At 45.5% G+C, this 16,823-nt stretch overlaps 6 protein-coding genes across 6 annotated transcripts; 3 read left to right on the forward strand and 3 right to left on the reverse strand.

Moving 5' to 3' along the window:
* The first annotated feature begins 387 nt into the window (after window positions 1-387).
* On the forward strand, window positions 388-2,691 carry BKA55DRAFT_667703 (uncharacterized protein). The gene is made up of 3 exons (XM_046197850.1): window positions 388-833; window positions 1,245-1,281; window positions 1,424-2,691. Exons 1-3 carry the CDS (start codon window positions 735-737, stop codon window positions 2,344-2,346), a joined length of 1,059 nt encoding a protein of 352 aa, XP_046043216.1. The 5' UTR covers window positions 388-734; the 3' UTR covers window positions 2,347-2,691.
* A 1,028-nt stretch (window positions 2,692-3,719) lies between these two features.
* BKA55DRAFT_526075 (uncharacterized protein) lies at window positions 3,720-5,288 on the reverse strand (the record flags this gene model as incomplete). Its single annotated transcript, XM_046188800.1, has 2 exons — window positions 3,720-4,025; window positions 4,071-5,288. The coding sequence occupies 2 exons, from the start codon at window positions 5,286-5,288 to the stop codon at window positions 3,720-3,722; spliced, it is 1,524 nt and encodes a 507-aa protein (XP_046043217.1).
* Window positions 5,289-6,532: 1,244 nt separating this feature from the next.
* Window positions 6,533-8,787, reverse strand: BKA55DRAFT_598795 (uncharacterized protein; the record flags this gene model as incomplete). The annotated part of the gene is made up of 5 exons (XM_046196288.1): window positions 6,533-7,000; window positions 7,054-7,946; window positions 8,005-8,312; window positions 8,361-8,462; window positions 8,627-8,787. The coding sequence occupies 5 exons, from the start codon at window positions 8,785-8,787 to the stop codon at window positions 6,533-6,535; spliced, it is 1,932 nt and encodes a 643-aa protein (XP_046043218.1).
* A 638-nt stretch (window positions 8,788-9,425) lies between these two features.
* On the reverse strand, window positions 9,426-10,735 carry BKA55DRAFT_583080 (FAD dependent oxidoreductase). The gene has a single exon (XM_046194170.1). The coding sequence runs from the start codon at window positions 10,636-10,638 to the stop codon at window positions 9,457-9,459; it is 1,182 nt and encodes a 393-aa protein (XP_046043219.1). The 5' UTR covers window positions 10,639-10,735; the 3' UTR covers window positions 9,426-9,456.
* A 754-nt stretch (window positions 10,736-11,489) lies between these two features.
* On the forward strand, window positions 11,490-13,740 carry BKA55DRAFT_204165 (uncharacterized protein). Its single transcript, XM_046185126.1, has 4 exons — window positions 11,490-11,981; window positions 12,036-12,210; window positions 12,259-12,605; window positions 12,656-13,740. The coding sequence occupies exons 1-4, from the start codon at window positions 11,630-11,632 to the stop codon at window positions 13,654-13,656; spliced, it is 1,875 nt and encodes a 624-aa protein (XP_046043220.1). The 5' UTR covers window positions 11,490-11,629; the 3' UTR covers window positions 13,657-13,740.
* A 977-nt stretch (window positions 13,741-14,717) lies between these two features.
* On the forward strand, window positions 14,718-16,625 carry BKA55DRAFT_667708 (uncharacterized protein; the record flags this gene model as incomplete). The annotated part of the gene is made up of 1 exon (XM_046197851.1): window positions 14,718-16,625. One exon carries the CDS (start codon window positions 14,718-14,720, stop codon window positions 16,623-16,625), a length of 1,908 nt encoding a protein of 635 aa, XP_046043221.1.
* Between the last annotated feature and the right edge of the window lie 198 nt (window positions 16,626-16,823).

The raw sequence follows: 16,823 nt of genomic DNA on the forward strand, positions 1-16,823 counted from the left end.
ATTCCTTAATAACACGTCAGACTTATGTAAGAGTGTCGTATAGAGTTTTCTTAGAAAGGTTCTTTGGACTTAAGGGCACTTGTTTATTAGCTAGGAAAGGCTATAGAAGGTTTCCTATTAGAAGCTCATATTGTTCTTTATTCCCTTTTATGTACAGATAGATTGTTCTTTTTTTATTATAATATACAGCGGCCCGGCCTTTTATAATATCTTTATAGTACTTAATGAATAGAGTTAATTATTAATAGCCTACTCTTGCTAAAGAATGATTAATTACTGATTATGAGTCTTTGTAAGTTAAGCCTATGGGTGACGGTAAGATTCTCGACATGTGCCGTGAGCTTGAATGGAACGCCACCTCCGGTCGTTCTAATGAATTAACTTTTGCTTTGAAATCACCTCTTCTTTTACCCCGCTTGTCTTGTGACAAATTTCAAGAGCCTTACTATAGTACCAGGCAAAGTTTCGTCAGATGAAACCCCGCTGTTGACTTTTCCAAGTCTTGATGTACTATTACTGATCTACCCGCCCTAATGAAAGCTATTCCCTGCCATTTTTTATACCTTCCACTGGCATTATGACACTTGATATTGTTATTACATTGTAGCTTGAAGCTCTCTTATGAAGTCCTTTGCTAGAGCCTCCTAAGTCCCTTTCACTATAGGTCTTTACGAGTTGGAACTGCTTTATGGCCTAGGTATTATCTTACATAAGTAGAGGTTCATTTAATAATAATGATGATGATGATGATGATGAAAGGCCTTATTGTGACCGGTGGGGGTACTCTGAGTGAGGGACAAGTGACTTACTTTAACATTTTGCGAGGCGGTGGGGTAACTGATAAGTCTTTTGCATAATACCGTAATAAATTAGCAAAGGTGGAAGGACCACCTCTAGCTAATAAAGTTTTGAGACGTAATTATTTCATCAATTGTTAACCAGGATTGATAAATTGCATTTAGGCACCGGCTTTATTTGTAAAGCTCCGCATAGTGACTAATAGAACAAGTAATCACGCAAGCCACAACAGCCATTGGAAATCTCAGTTATCGTTAGGAATCAGTATTACACCACATTCTGTTTAGGTTCTGAACTGTAACGCCGGTTAAAGACTACTTCGACGAAAAGCGATGCATTAGCTTAAATAATCCAATGTGGCTTGATTTCTCATCGTCCTCACCTCCCCTGCCATGTCGGCTTGATCCTTCGTGACAGGAAACTAAAGCAACCTAAAATCTATCCAGTTGCGATTAAACTTCCCTCAACTTCCAGGTCTTAAAAGTATTTAAAGTTGAGCTCGGCTCGACTTGAAAAAAGATTAACACAGCCGCCAACTACAAATCAGCTTGCGCATCTCATTACTCCAAGTGAATCTGTTACGATTTTACTGTTCGATTTTACAATTAGTACAAGATGGCTCCAGCAATCCAGGGACGGAAGATAGCGATTACTGGTGCTAGCGGCCAGCTTGGGAAGCCGACTATCAACGCCCTCGTTGGATTGGGCGCCCATACTATTACCGCTATTCAGCGACCCGAGGCTACCAGCACGTTTCCTGATGGTATTACTGTCAAGAAGGGCAACCTTAAGGATGAAGCTTTCCTCACTGAGGTGCTCAAAGGCCAAGATGCCCTCGTCCTAATGCCGCCTCTAGCTCAACTCGTAGAGCTTCAGGAGCCTGCCATCCGCGCGGCCGCTAATGCTGGCGTACCCTATATCCTTCCATCTGAGTTCGGCCCCGACCCCTTTGCTGGCCAGCTTGTAGAGGAGAATGAGCTACTTATAGCGAAGAAGCGCATCCGAGATTTGATTGAAAGTATCGGTGTCAGCAGTTGGATATCTATCGCCGTTGGCCCGTGGCTCGATGCAGGTCTTACTCAGGGCTTATGGGGTGTCGAACCGAGAACTCGCAAGGCAACGATCTGGCAAGGGGCTAATGCCAAGGTCAATACAGCGACCATCTCACATGCTGCTGAAGCAGTTGCTGCGGTGCTGAGCTTACCGGAGGCTGATTTGGCCAAGTACAAAAACAAAGCTGTATATACGCCGTCGTTCCACCTAACGCAACGAGAGATACTAGACGCTGTTCAGCACGCCACAGGGACGACAGACGCGGACTGGGACATCAAGACGCGAGATGTTGACGAAGTGGCTAAAGAATATGAGGATAAGATCAAGCAGGGCGACGATGTGGCTCCTTTTATCAAATTCTTTGTCACACATTTCCTTGAGGGCCATGGCGGCGACTTCAATTCCAAGGTCGATTCGACGGAGTTGGAGAAACTGGAGCATTTAGGACTGCACAAGGAGAACCTCATGCAGGCTATCAAAGTGGCCCTGCAGTAAATTAAATAGAATTCTACGAAATGGGAGATAACGTGGTTTGTTTTGTCCCTTGTGAAACCGTACTACTGTTTTATTACACTGAACCATTAATTAAACAACCACAGCTTCATACAATTTCTTGGTGCTGTCTTTTGAATATCTTCTCCATAATACGCAGAAAACAATGCTACAGTGCGAGCATGCCGGAAGCTCCGGATGAATTAAAAACCAGCTTCATCCCGAAGTTGTAAGCGGAGGATGCCGAAATCGGACATTGGCATCTGGCCTTCGGCAATGATTACTGATATACAGTTGCTCGTTGCCACAAGTTACGTTTCAAAGAATGAGCTAGCGAAAATATTATACCTAAGATACTCCACTTTGAAGAATCACTGTTTTCCAGGGTCCTCTAACGCAAGGTCATAGTCTGAGGACTAACTTCATATTACATAATCCTTTGTCATCAGCTTTGTAATTGTAAATGGGTGTAAGACGTTGCAACATCCACGCACCGCTTGAGAGAAGTCTAAACCTGGTTGTCTACTAGACTAACCGATATTTTGTAGTTACAAGGTGTATTAGAACTTCTCCTTGTCTCATGATTGGTTCCCTGGGATTTGTGTTAGACTTCCCCGCATTCTCTGATGTGCTCACAAACTTGATGTGAACTCAGCTGTACCAAACTTCAGAAGTTTCCACGTATTCCTTGTTTTCCTCCGTATCATGATATGGTGTCCACCACAATGAACAAATGACGCGTTTTATGGACCGAAATATGTGGATAATTACAAAAAGCTAGAGGCGCGCCAGCGGTACCCCGGTGCCTGGTTCCTACCTCACCCTTAATACTAACCATTCAAAGCATCGAAAGCTAATTTCTAGCGTCTCGGGGAGACGTCCCACTAGTGAAGTGATGACACATCTCCCCTATTGTCAGTTGGTCTTAAATAAGGCGGTATAGGAGCCCGGCATGAAGTACCAGCAACCTGACGAGATAGGACCTTTCATCAGTAATCCGAGGATACGGAACTGCAACCCTTCCTATTCTAAGTCACTTGGTAGGAATGGAAATATTTAATCCATTTCCAACAATTACTTCCACTCTTGACACCTTTCAAGCGTTAGAAAGCTAAGACGGCCAGGTTACAACGAGGACTAATTTCACTAGCGTGCCTACATGTCACTGAGAAAGTTTGTCTATCACTTATTTCCACGTCCCCGAATGCTTTGATTAATATCCACAGTCTCTAAGTTGCTCAATACTCTCCCGCTACCACAGGACCACGACTTTGAGTTGCTGACCAAGAATTTTAGCACAATTCCCGGCACGTTCCTGAAGCGGATTTTTCCATTTCACTAGCATGCTTGATTCCCTCGTCTTCATTTCATGTCTCCTACGCGTCATTGCCACCCTCATGGCTGAATAGTGGGTTGAATGCCGGCCCAAAGTTGCAAGCCGTGCTCGTTCTTTCCTGCTCCCGTCGTTGTCTAGTATTGACCTGCTCGAGGACAAGGGACAGCTCTTCTCGCACCACCCTCTCTTCGTCTCCACCTTCGGAGATAGCCTTCTCAGGGCGTGTTGCTTTATTCTTTTGTTCGGCCTCTGGCTTGACAGTCTCGGGATGCTTTTGCTTCATCTCATTCATCCTTTCCATCTCGAATTCCACAGCAGCATCAAGGCGCTCCTTGAACTCCTTTTTCTGCAGGTCTTCCCCAAGCATCGCAAAGTGACATCTGCGAAATACCCCAAGAGCACTTGAGATGAGGGCCACAAGCTCCCAGGCAAACAAGACCGGTAGTGCATAGTGCAGTTGGGGATTGCAACCACGAGACCAGATATCTATCAGTACTTGGTAGAGCTCGTGAGCGGGAAATATATACCCGATGCGATAGAATGCCGGGCTTAGATCGAAAGGCAGCAGAGTGGAGGTGACATTGAAGATAATCCATGACACGAGGGCCATTGGGACAAACGGAGGTGGTAGCCATATCGTAAATACATCAATGGTGAGAAAGTTGATATGCGCGAAGAGCCATAGAACGACCCAGGATAAGATAAACTGACTTCCATTGATATCCCAGCCCGATTTGAACGCCCAGATGGTACTGATAACGCATAGTGACCCAATAAACGTGTAAGAGAGGGAAATTGCATTGCGGACAATAATAATTCGGTATGGGTCGACGGAGGCATATAGTTTAAACTGAGCATAGAGGCCATTGATGGTACCGAGGTAGAAGAACTCTTGGATTAGAATTAAGATGATAACCACAGTGTTGTAGATTGCCCTCGACCCGTGAGCTGTTGGCTGAATGTTGATGGATTGGAGCTCCCAAGGGTCTGCGAAGACCGAAAGTGTAGCAGGGCCGAAGACAGATGTAATATTGCCAGTCCCGTTCCCAGTACTGTATGCTACCCTGGCTGCCTCAGATAGAAGCTCAAGGCTGGCCGATATGGCCGAGTCGACGGTGGGAGCATACATAGCTTCATTCCATATGTACGCCATCACGTCAGCGTTGTTATATATCGATGCTGCTGCGCCATCCGTCAATGCCTCTTGCAGCCTGCCTGATGCGCCTGGTGACACGTAGAGAGCCCCCCAGTATCTCGTCTTACAGACGGCTTTGAGCAGATCGATTGAGGCTGGAAAGTCTGAGGGCGATCGTTCGACTAAAGATGGAAATGACGGCCCTTGGAGAGCAGCATAAGCACCCAACACAGCGCGGCCAATGGCGCCTCCATCATAATCAACAAAGACGACATGAAGATTGTGAATATGGCTCGTCTGCAGGAATAGGGACCCAAAGATGTAGCAGAAGAGGCCAAGAAAGAGAAACTGGAGGTAGAGGAAGTTGGCGCCAACCGCCTTACAAAACGATTTGCGGACAGTCTTCGGCACCGGGCTGTTATTTGGTGGGCGATTATCCCAGGCCCTTGGATACAGAGACTTGATTGACGGCATTCTCAGGAATGGCGACCCTCTTGGTCTCAATCACTCCTGGGTGTGGTTTGAGAAACTTGGTTAAATGAAAAAAGAAAAAAAGAAAAAAAAAAAAAGACGTCGAGGTTAAAAATATGGGAACGCTTTCAGACAGAGACTAACAACTCTGAATAAGCTGCCTTGGCTTATGATACTTTCCCTTTTCAGCCGCTAATGCCTGTATTGCCGATAATACCGCTGATGCCGCGAATGCCACTGATGCCACTGATGCCGCGAATGCTGGAGTGATTACATATATGTCCCGTACTGCCCCAAATTTTGGTTTAGTGATTATACTTTATAAGAGTTAAGTATTTAGTAGTACTTACGCTTAATTAGCAAAGCCTACTATAAAGTTTCCTTACTACTTCTACTACTATTATACTAATTACTGCTAGTAATAGTGCTTAGTACTATTCCTTCTAGCTTATAAATTATTCTTTTAATATTAAATTTTAAGTTAATTAAAAAAATTATATAGCTTATATATATTTTTTTACTTATAATATATAGTTTAATATATTAATTTATTATTATTATAAATAAGTAAAACTACCTTAATTAGCTTAATTATATAATAGAAGAAAATATATTATATAGTAACCTTATATCTAAGAATATAATTAAATTTAATTAAACTTAAATGCCTATTATTTCTCTAGAAAAATTAATACCCAAAAACAGCCTTAAGTTAAACTATTTTACTTATAGTTATAATATTACTTTAATACTATTTAGCCTATTTTAAAGTATAGCTATATTTTATAATAGATATTAAGGTAATTAAAAAAAGAAATTATAAAATTTATTTCTTCTTTAAGGAAAAAGAAAATAATCTTAATATATAGCTATTTTTAGTTTTAATAAGAACTCTATTAAACCTCTAAGACAGCTTATATAATTAATAATAACTATAAAAGCTCCTTAATATAAATTAAAAATATAAAGCTTAATTATAATAATTAGATTTCTTAAAAATAAAATTAGTTTATTCTCTTTCTTATTAGTTTTATATAATTAACCTTAAATAAAGTATTTTAAATTAAAATATTTAATATAATAATAGCTATAATATTGTTAATTAGCTAATTAAATATAATATAAATAACATATAGTTAAATATTATTTAACTTACTTAAATTATTTAAATTTACTTTATATTTTATAATTTAATAGTAGTTAATAGTATTATATATGGTTTGAACCCCTTGTCCTATGTCTGACTCCTAAAATTGATTCATATCCCACCAGTCCATGGTCATACTAAAGTTCTCACCCATCGGTCCGAGATTCTCCCAAGGTCCCCAGGCCAGATCATAAGTAGTCATATGTTCATCATTAACCCCATGATGTGATGCGATCGTCCCGGTCTCCACGGTTTCTTGCGGATTTGTATCTGTCCTTTCCGATACCCAAGCTGGAGGTGACGCGTATTGAGCTGTTGACTCTCGCATATCTGTTGGTGGTGAACTTGTCTCGGACCTTGGCAGTCCATCTTCGTCCTGAGTAGCTGCATGACCGCCCCAAACATCTCGACCGTGAACGCTTTGGTCGTGGTAGTTGGGGAATTGCGGTGCGGCTACGTCTAGCAGGACCCAGATGAGTGATGTCCTGACAACGGCAGGGGATGATTTGTCAGTCGCCATCTGGGTTGAGCGATCAGTTGACTCGATGAACTGATCCAGCGTATGCTCCTAATAAAGACGTTAGTGATAAGTAGAATGTGTTTATGGAGTAGAGGCCATACAATTGTCTTGCAAACTGGCCAACATGTAGCCATCTCCCTCACAAGATTTCTGCAAACTTCCAGGTTTCTCACTGAGGATGCCTGCAATTGACTATCATTCGTTCTTGTCCAGTACAAGTGAAGAGTACTGGCAATGGCTGCTGCCTGAGCAAAGAAAGGATCAGCCAGTCGAAGATTCTTCTCCTCTGCTGTTCGAATCAACCTTGAGACCCAGGTACAGTGTCTTAAAGCTTTCAGATACGATGCTCTCCAGAATGAGTCACCCCCAAGTCTACTCTTTGGCGTTTCAGCCATGACTGTATATAGAGATGGGTGATTCAGGACGCAGTGAATGGTATGGTAGGTCATTTGAACTCTGAGCCATGGCAGCCAATCCATACGGTTATTCTCCACTTCTAGAGGATGGACCTCTGGGAATTTCGTTGCGTTATAACTCAGGGAGATTGGATAGACCATCTCTACCTCAAGTAATCGTGAACAAAGCCTGGTGTAGTCTGAATCTGGATGCCAAGGACGTTTGGCTAAGCCTTCAAAGCACTTGGCGATGTACAGTCTAACATCACTCCAGAGACCGCAAACTTTGAGGGACTGAGACCATACGTCAACTAGAGTCTCCCTTAGACCGGAGTCAGTTGCCTTTGGAGCAGGAACACAGCTTCCCAGAGAATCTCGGGTCTCGACCGTGAGCATTTGCGGTGCGTCGATACTTGTTGATATGGAAGGCAACAGGACTGGCCTGCCACAAGAAGAGCTCAGGAACTGAATACTCCAGAAGAGTCGGGCCTTGTCTTGCGAGACTGTTGAGCCGCTTTGGTTGCGCTCACTACCGGGAAGAAGCTGGATCAGGTTCTGAACAGTTGCTATGTCAAAGCCAGCCATGGGGACGTTGCCTACTACAACAGTGTTAGAAAAACCCAATCCATTATTATAAAAGACTCGATATGAGCTTACAGATGAAGTTGTAGTATGCTAGCAGGCACAGCGCCTGAGCGCATCTGATAGTCACTCTGCCCTCCGCGATTTTGAGCATAACGCCTCTCCGGGCCATTTTGTTATAGGAGTCAGGGCTTTGAAGGTTATCCATGGGCATATCTTCCGTATTATAAGTCATACTTAAAGCTAGCATCGCATAGACCAGTTCCTCAGATGTATCTGAGGGTAGTAAAGGGCGCTCGCCGAAAAGCCAGAGAGGCTGTCGGTGGATGTGGCGAAAGTAAAAGTCAATAGCCCTCGTGGTTATTTCCGTTGGTATTGACGTTCTACTCCAGTTTAGATTATGTAAACTTGTCTGCAAGGGTAGCACCTACATTAAAGGAAGGGCCGTGTGAGGAGAGGTTGATGAGAATGATGGTATACGGTTATTCCTGTCTGACGTCGATGTTGGTGTAGTTTCTTGCATCGGTGGAGGACTACGTATAGTTAGTTTAGATGGTACAGCTGCATGGGATAGAATAGCAGTATCAACATACACAACTCGGCTTATTAAGCTATCCAACTTATCCTCAAGCTGTTCAAGCCGACTAGACTACTGCTCTTAGTAAACCCTATGACAGGCTGAGGTTTATGCCCTTACCATGCGATTCTCCAGCCTGCTCGTGGTATCCTCATTGATAGGGTTGGCCTCAGTGAAGGAGCATTGCTGACGCAAACGTGTACATGCTGAACATCGTGGCCTTTCACCTGGACAACGAATCTTCTTGCGGCTATAATGTCATCAGCAATCAAACCTGTCATTGATCAATCCGGAGATAACTGTACCGGCAATTATCACAAGCCTGAGCAACGCGTCGATATTGCCTTGATCTTGGAGCGCTCATAACTGTCTGTTTTCTTGTTGTGATCGATATGGCTTATGGGCAGGGACTTGAGAGCGGTTGGTGACATTCAAAGTTGGTGCAGGTTATGAATGCTACGCGTCTGGCTACTGACGGGTCTGGGCTCAGAGTCAAAAGTGCGGGGGTAAAAGCCACTTGACAAGAGGGAGTAGGGCCTAGCTCGCCGCTGGCTCGGCCTGCTTAAAATTCCGGGTCTCCCCTTATCAGACACCGAATTTTGCGATAAGGGGCAGTAGCTTACGACGGCGTATACTTTCTTCTAAACCTCCTCGAGGAGAAATAACTATATAGCGCCTTTCATTCTTTTTTGCGGCTGTCATTCTGTCTTTTTTTTCTCCAAGTTTTACCAATAGGCTTTGATAACGGTTGCTGTTGTAACCATTTGCTGTCTTGTTGCTTTAATGCTTTTGGTGTCTGTAACCATTTCTTAGGACAACAAAACACATCAACTACATAAAATAGCACTATATAAACTGACATACAATGCCTATTTTCATTGTTAATTTTTCGTTATCTCTAGTCAGCTTTAAGATAAAAGTGATATCTAATTAACGCATGCTAATTACTTCTAAAGCTTGCTATCTGCTCCTACCCTAGGGATGCCAAAATTCGAGATATCCTCCTTCGTCTCACCATCTATCGCAAGCTCTGCCAGAACACGGCCAATGGCTGGAGCAAACTTGAATGCATGACCTCCACCTAAGCCCACAATGACATTTGGATGATTCTTAAGAGGACTGATAACGAATTGACGATCGGGCGTAATAGCATATTGACAAGTGACTGTTCGGATGGCCTGGCCCTTGTCAGGTATTAGACCGCCCATAAAAGAGGACAATTCGTTGAACAGATCATTAGATGGAACAAAGGTTCGCTCCTCGGGTGTCATGAAGTTGTTGGATGTGTCACGGCCTGCCTTGATTGTTGGCTCGCCGTAACTGGGAAATCCGTAGAAGTATTTGTTACCAGCCCAGATCCATACAGGAAATTTCGTATCGTCGAATGGCGTTACATCGGCTGGCTTGTAGTAGGTGACCTGTTCTTGCATGATCTGGAGCGGAATGTTTGTGCCAAGGGGAGCGATGAGCTTGTTGGTCCAGGCGTCGCATGCCAATATTACTTTGTCGGCGTGGAATTGTCCTCGGGATGTCTTGATAGCCATGCCTTTTCCGTTGGAGTCCGGGATCAATGCGTCCACGCGCGTCTTTTCCTTGAGAACAGCTCCATTGGCGCGAGCTTGATATTGCATTGCCGCCACAGATTTGGAAGCGTGCACAATTCCCGAATCGGCAGTGTAGATGGTCTGAACACCATCCGCAATGTCGAAAGAAGGCCATCGCTTCTCGACTTCCTGAGAGCTGAGGAGTTCATATGGGATATTGTTTGCGTCAAGGCTTCTCATAAACTCAGAAGCACTCATACTTTTCTCGAACTTATTCAGAGATGCTCCATCATCAGCCAGTTTGGGGAAGAAGACAACACCTCCAGTGATGGTCAGCATTCGAAGACCACTTCGACGTTCCAGTTCAGCCCAGTCCTTGTAAGCTGCACGAGCAAGTGCTACATAGTCTGGTGACCCATAAGAAGTTCTGACGATACGTGATGTGTCGTGTGAAGATCCGTAGATGTTGCCAAAGTCATATTGCTCGAAACCGATGACAGTGGCTCCTTTGATGGCGGCTTGATAGGCTGCTGCGCTACCAAGAGCACCGAGGCCAACTACGGCCACCTGGAAGTTGTTGTTTGTCATTGCCGGAAGACTGATGAAAGATCGTGATCGAGAAACAATTGAAAGATTTCTGAGGGATGAACAGAAGTCGATTTGGCTGCCAATCTGAGACTCGTCACAATACACTTCCTTATAATCGTGTCTAGTCGGATATAGCATGAACCTTATCTTATCTTATCGGGCCAGTTCCCCGGGTTTGCGGGGTACATCGGGTCATGAGATAAGTTGGCCGTTCCCACCTGAGCACTTACGGAATTTCCGTCCCCACCACGGATTCTCACGGATTCTTCGGCTGAGACCATACCGTGAGGCTAGACCAGCGGACATGAACACGAACGAAGCAAGACAATCGCCATGCCATTCAGTTTGCTACTATACAAGACGAAATATGCTCCAGTATACCTTTAGAAGAAGATGTACCCGTACGTTTAACAGATCCATTTCTTTCAAAACGTTGTGAAAACAGCCATCATTCGCGTCTGAGCTGCTCCCAATCGCCAGGTGCAACTTGATGACCCCCTCTCTGTGATACACTGTGGAACAGTTGCCAGTTTCTTGAGATTTTTCAAGATTGAAGACAGCAGACAAGACATCGTCCCATGTTCGAGGCTTCTTGAAGTGACAGTGGGGTAGGCAAAAAACGCTATTTGAGAATGGTATGCGGCAACAACACTCTAGGGATATAGGGCGGCAATACCACTTTAGGGCGGCAACGACACTATGAGGGGGCATGGCGGCAACAACACCAGGGGTTACACAGCGGCAACGATAACATAGGCCCCCGCGGTTGATGTATTCTTGAGTGTAAAGAGGGGCAGGTTACACAATGACGAACCGAGGTAGCCTGAACATAATACTGTCTGCATTTTAGAAGAAGTTGTCTTGTAAATATTCCAGCATTCAAACCAGTCGCCTGAGTCCAATCCCACATAAAGCCGCACTCACCGTTCTCATCAGACCAAAGACTTGATTATTATATTCCTTGACAACTTTTCCTTTAACAAGCGCTTTCATGATGGGGATAAATTCCTCGAACCCAGTTCATTCCCCCGCGACCGCGCCAGCGCCGACAATTGGCAATGGACCAGTCTTGAGTCAGAAGCCCATCACTGACAAGATGGGAGATGGATCCACAGCTCATGCAAATGGGTATCATCAAACGTTCACTTGCAAGGATGCACCAGTCGAGAACCAACGGCCTCTCAAGGTCCGTGTGATCGGGGCTGGATACTCTGGTGTTTACCTCGGCATTAGAATCCCGCAGCGTTTGCGCAACATTGATCTCAAGATCTATGAGAAGAATGAAGGTGTCGGAGGAACGTGGTGGGAGAATCGGTATCCAGGTTGCGCCTGCGATATTCCATGTAAGCAAGAGAACTTTCTATGAGATTGCAAACTATTGACATACCTACTTATAGCCCATTCTTATCAGTACACGTTTGCCCCAAACAAGGCCTGGTCGGGCTTTTATGCTCCATCACATGAGATTTGCGCCTACATCGACGACGTGGCAGAGAAGTACGGTGCCAAGCGCTTCATTCATCTCGGGCATAAAGTAACGAGCGCAACCTGGAATGATACCGCCAAGAAATGGTATTCCTGGCATTGTCTGTATTTTGAACGCAAGCTGACATACTCTAGGCATCTTACAGTTGAGACGAACTCAGGTGAGAGCTTCGCCGAAGAAGTAGACGTCGTCGTTGCCGCTAGAGGTAACCTTAATACTATCTCCTGGCCTGATATTCCTGGCTTTGATACCTTCAAGGGGAAGAAGATGCACTCAGCAGCCTGGGATCAGGAATATGACTTCAAGAACAAGAATATTGGTGTCATTGGTGGTGGATCGAGCTCGATACAGATTGTGCCAGAGCTACAAAAGGTCGAGGGTGCGAAGTTGAGCTGCTTCGTTCGTAGCAAAGTGTGGATATCGAACCGCTTTGGCGATGTGACGATGAAGCAATTAGGGTGGGATCCTTCTGATATTCAATGTGAGTACCGAAGGCCTATTGCGAAACGGTTGAATCTAACACGGAAATAGTTTCGGCCGATCGTTTGGCAGAATTTATCAAGAGTGATGATGTGTATCTTCGCTTCCGCAAGCGCATCGAGGACGACGGCAACTTAGTTCATCTCTCAACTCTTCGAGGCTCAGAGATGCAGAAAGAGTTCGTCTCTATGTTCTCAAAGATCACCAATGATGTTCTCGGCTCACGACCCGATCTTCTTGAGTCGTTCTCGCCAAGCTTTGGTGTTGGGTGTCGTCGTCTGACACCCGGACCAGGCTATCTCGAGGCACTGTCCCAGCCCAACGTCAACTTCATCACGCAAGGTATCGAGAGTATCAACGAAACGGGCCTGAAGCTTACTGGGCCCCAAGGTCGACAGATTGACGTGGATGTGTTGGTCTGCGCAACAGGTTTTCAGACTAACTATACTCCTCCTTTCCCTGTTGTCGGTAAGCAGGGAATAACACTGAAGGACAAGTTCAATCCGTTCCCTGCAACCTATCTGACTATGGCGGTGGATGGTTTCCCAAACTACTTTATGATGCTCGGGCCCAACTCGGCGATTGGAGCCGGCTCTCTGACCTGTCTTCTCGAGGCAGAAGGCGATTACATCGTCAAGTGCATCCGCAAACTCCAGAAGGAAGACTACGTAACTATGACGCCCAAAGCATCCCGCGTTCAAGACTTTGCAGACTACATTGGGCAGTATTTCAAGAAGACAGTTTATATGGACGACTGTAAGTCATGGTACAAAATCGGGGACGGATATGGCGATAAGATTTCTGCTCTTTGGCCCGGTAGTGTCTTGCATGCATTGGAGACTTTGAGAGCACCGAGATGGGAAGACTTTGACTTTGAAGAGATGCATGATAATAGACTTCGATGGTTAGGTAATGGCTGGAGTATGTGTGTCATGGAGGAGGAGGAGCAGGGTGATCCGAGTTGGTACGTCAACCCGGATATAGTGGATGTGCCGCCTGAAGGAAAGCCAGAGAGGGATCCCAAGTACCTGGCGAGACCATTCTCTTACTGATTAGATTGCCTTGCGATTACTAAATTTACATCTTTATTCTCAACATATTAGTCGCTGATAAAATTCTTTTTGCTTATAAGATGCTTTCTTTTATATATCTATCTTTTTAGTCGATTGTCTCAAGAAGTCAACACTGAAATGAAATAATACTAATTTGGCTGAGGAAATCGCCTATTAATTCCATACCCGTAATTCATACCCTAATCAATCTTTCAGTCATTGTATAGCTTCTCTAGTAGTATCACGACGCACTGATAAGACTCTGCCCTGAAGTCCTTTCTTGTAAAGTCCGGAGGTGAATGGAAGCCACAGCGTAAACATCGATCAACCACTGCATTCCACTCGGGTGTATTGTTAAGTGTGACAGCCTTCGACAGTCTCTCCGCTGTGTTGAAGTCAGTCAACTCCTACGCCTTTCAATTTCGCTCTAATTGTTTAACATGTAGTATTATGCCCTTGTAAGGCGTGTACTTTTAAGCGTACACTACACTATCATGCACTATAATTCCGCGGAAGTGTGGCCCGGAATGATATTATTATAGGGGTTTAGGCTATTTAATTTGACCTCCTCATCTCCTTGTCTCCGCGGACACGCCCAAGCCCTAGAGTATTCCGTTAGGCAAAAAGTACATGCATGTAAATGTGCCCATACTCTAGCCAGGATAGGTTAGGTCCTCTTGTTATCTATACCTAAAAATTCGCAGTGCGAAAGCCAGTTTCACGCGTAGCTTTGATCTTATTTCAGTCGAGCTCTTGACTGAAGGGGCTAATATGAGAAGTTCTTTACATAGTTCAGTAAGGTAACGAAGCTGAAGTACTACCCCAGACTGCCCCACAGGTTTCAAGCCCGGAAAGACAAGCAGCGAGATGCGGGGAAGATTCTTGAACAATTATATCCATGTCGTGCATAGAAGTCTTCGTAAGTATATAAGAATGAAGGGAATCCGAAAAGATGCTACTCTAGAATAAGAACTCATCTCATTATCCTTCTGGCTCCCATCGCCGAGCTTATCCCCAAATACCAGCATCGCATCCTTGGTTATAGCCGTTCGCTTATTGCAATGCTTGCAATGCAACTTCTTACAGCTCTCGCCATATCCTTGGCTGGGCAGGGCTGTCTCGTTACAGCTGCTGCTATAGAGCCACGCTCCACAAACTCTATCCCACCACCACCGGAGCCTGAGCCTGTCCGTCTGAAGAGATTGCCGCTACCCCCAGGTATCTCCGATGATACACCGGGAGCATGTACCACCAAGATCAACCCACGCGGAACAGGATGTATGCCAGTCAAGAGCTTGCGGGCTTTTCAATCGGGAGAGTTTCTCCCAGATGGCAAACACGTTCTTGCGCTGGTACCTTTCGTCGGTGCGCCTTTAGCTCCGGATCCGACCAGTATATATAATGGCTCCCAAATTATCATTATAAAGACGGATGGTTCAAAATTTAGCAATGGCGACAAGTGGAAATGTATCACATGCGGTGTGCCAGCGGAAAACGCCGTCGGACGAACCCCAAGCTATGACTACCCGCAGGCCTTTGATGATGGGAAGCGCATCTTATTTGGAAGCAACATCGCTGACTGCGGAGATCACTTGCTTATCAGCGACGAGTGCACGCCGGATCAGCTTCATGTCTACCCTATTCACTGGGATGTTAGTGCAGATGGCTCTGGTGCTGGTGGTAGCATCAGAGAACTTCGACTGCATCCAGATAATGTTCATATTGGTTTTAGTTCCTTTACCACCGGGGCCAAGCTGGGACAGTTCGCTTACTTTGGCCGTCTCAAGTTCAACCCAAACCCAACGACGGGTCTGCCGCTTGCGCCACGGTATGACTTGATCAAGGTGTATAGGCTATATCGAACTGATCTGCCTGCGCCGGTGGCAACCCAAGGAGCTCAGTTGACCTTGAACATAAGCGCCATTAGTGTTGGTGAGCTGAGAGGATTCAGCGGGCGCGGCGACGAAGCTGTCTATGTAGGATACCCGGTGGAGTCCTGCAACCTCGACATTTTTGCAGTAGGGCTACAATCTGGCCGCGTTCGTCGTATCACCTCGGACCCAGGTTACGTTGACCCAATCGAAGCTTCGCCTGATGGAAAATGGTGGGCAATCATGGACACTCGCGGGACCGATAGACAAACGTTTCTGGCCGGTATGCGAAACATTCCTCCCCTCATTGATTTGGTGACGACGACTGTCTCGTCTTCGATCCGCAACAATGGACAACGTCGCTTCTTTTCGCCGTGGTTGCTCGACACGTATGGTGACCGCCAGAGTGACAACTACTATGGCCAGAAGCTCAATGGCCCTGGCTCCAGCAAGTCTGGCAGTGGTGACCTCCGTGATCCCGAGTGGAACGGTCAAGCCGACCCCCAATGGTCCCCTGACTCGACCCAAATCGTGTATTGGGAGGCTCACGTTGAAGCTCCTGCTTGCGGTGGCATCAATCCATTGCCTTGCTATCCGTCGAAAGAACCAGATGGCAAAGATATTCGTATCGTCTTAGCCACCTTCACCGCTCGTAAGCCAACCAAATACACACCGGTAGACCCTGTCCCCGACGATATCCCATGGGCGGAGCTATATGTCCCCGGAACCAGTACGCCAGAAAGAAAGAGTGTTACTCCCGGGCGATACACTCTTGATGCTAAAGCTTTAGGCTATGCTGAGGTAGCAATTACGCCTGCACAGGTTGCAGTCACCTACCATAACTATTCAGACGACGGCAAAACATTTCTCAATGGTTGGGAGAATGCCACAAGCGCGTCTGACAGCTTGACCCGGAGCCATGTGGATTGGTATTCTAACCTGACACAGACTGGCCCTGGTATCTACAACACCAAGAAGACCAGTGCTGATGGATTCCACATCTCCATTGATGTACTGACCAACGAGTTCAACGCCAATGGCACCTTGACTACGACTATTGATGGCAAAAAGTATTCCGAACCTCCAAACGGTACATAGCTGGGTGGATTGTCATGATAGCTTGTCTGTAAAGGCGCCTTGTAAGGGCGCTTTGAATGTTGTCAGAGGCAGTCGCGACTCGATGAAGCAGTCGGTCTGTGATATGATATGTTTGCTCCATGAGCACGGACTGGCTCACGCGAGCGATTATTCCTTCCCTCTGAGGTCGCCACTATCAATCAAATTAGTCCCATTGGG

This window comes from Fusarium redolens, assembly GCF_020744475.1.
Source record: "Fusarium redolens strain MPI-CAGE-AT-0023 chromosome Unknown BKA55scaffold_22, whole genome shotgun sequence".
Classification (NCBI taxonomy): domain Eukaryota; kingdom Fungi; phylum Ascomycota; class Sordariomycetes; order Hypocreales; family Nectriaceae; genus Fusarium; species Fusarium redolens.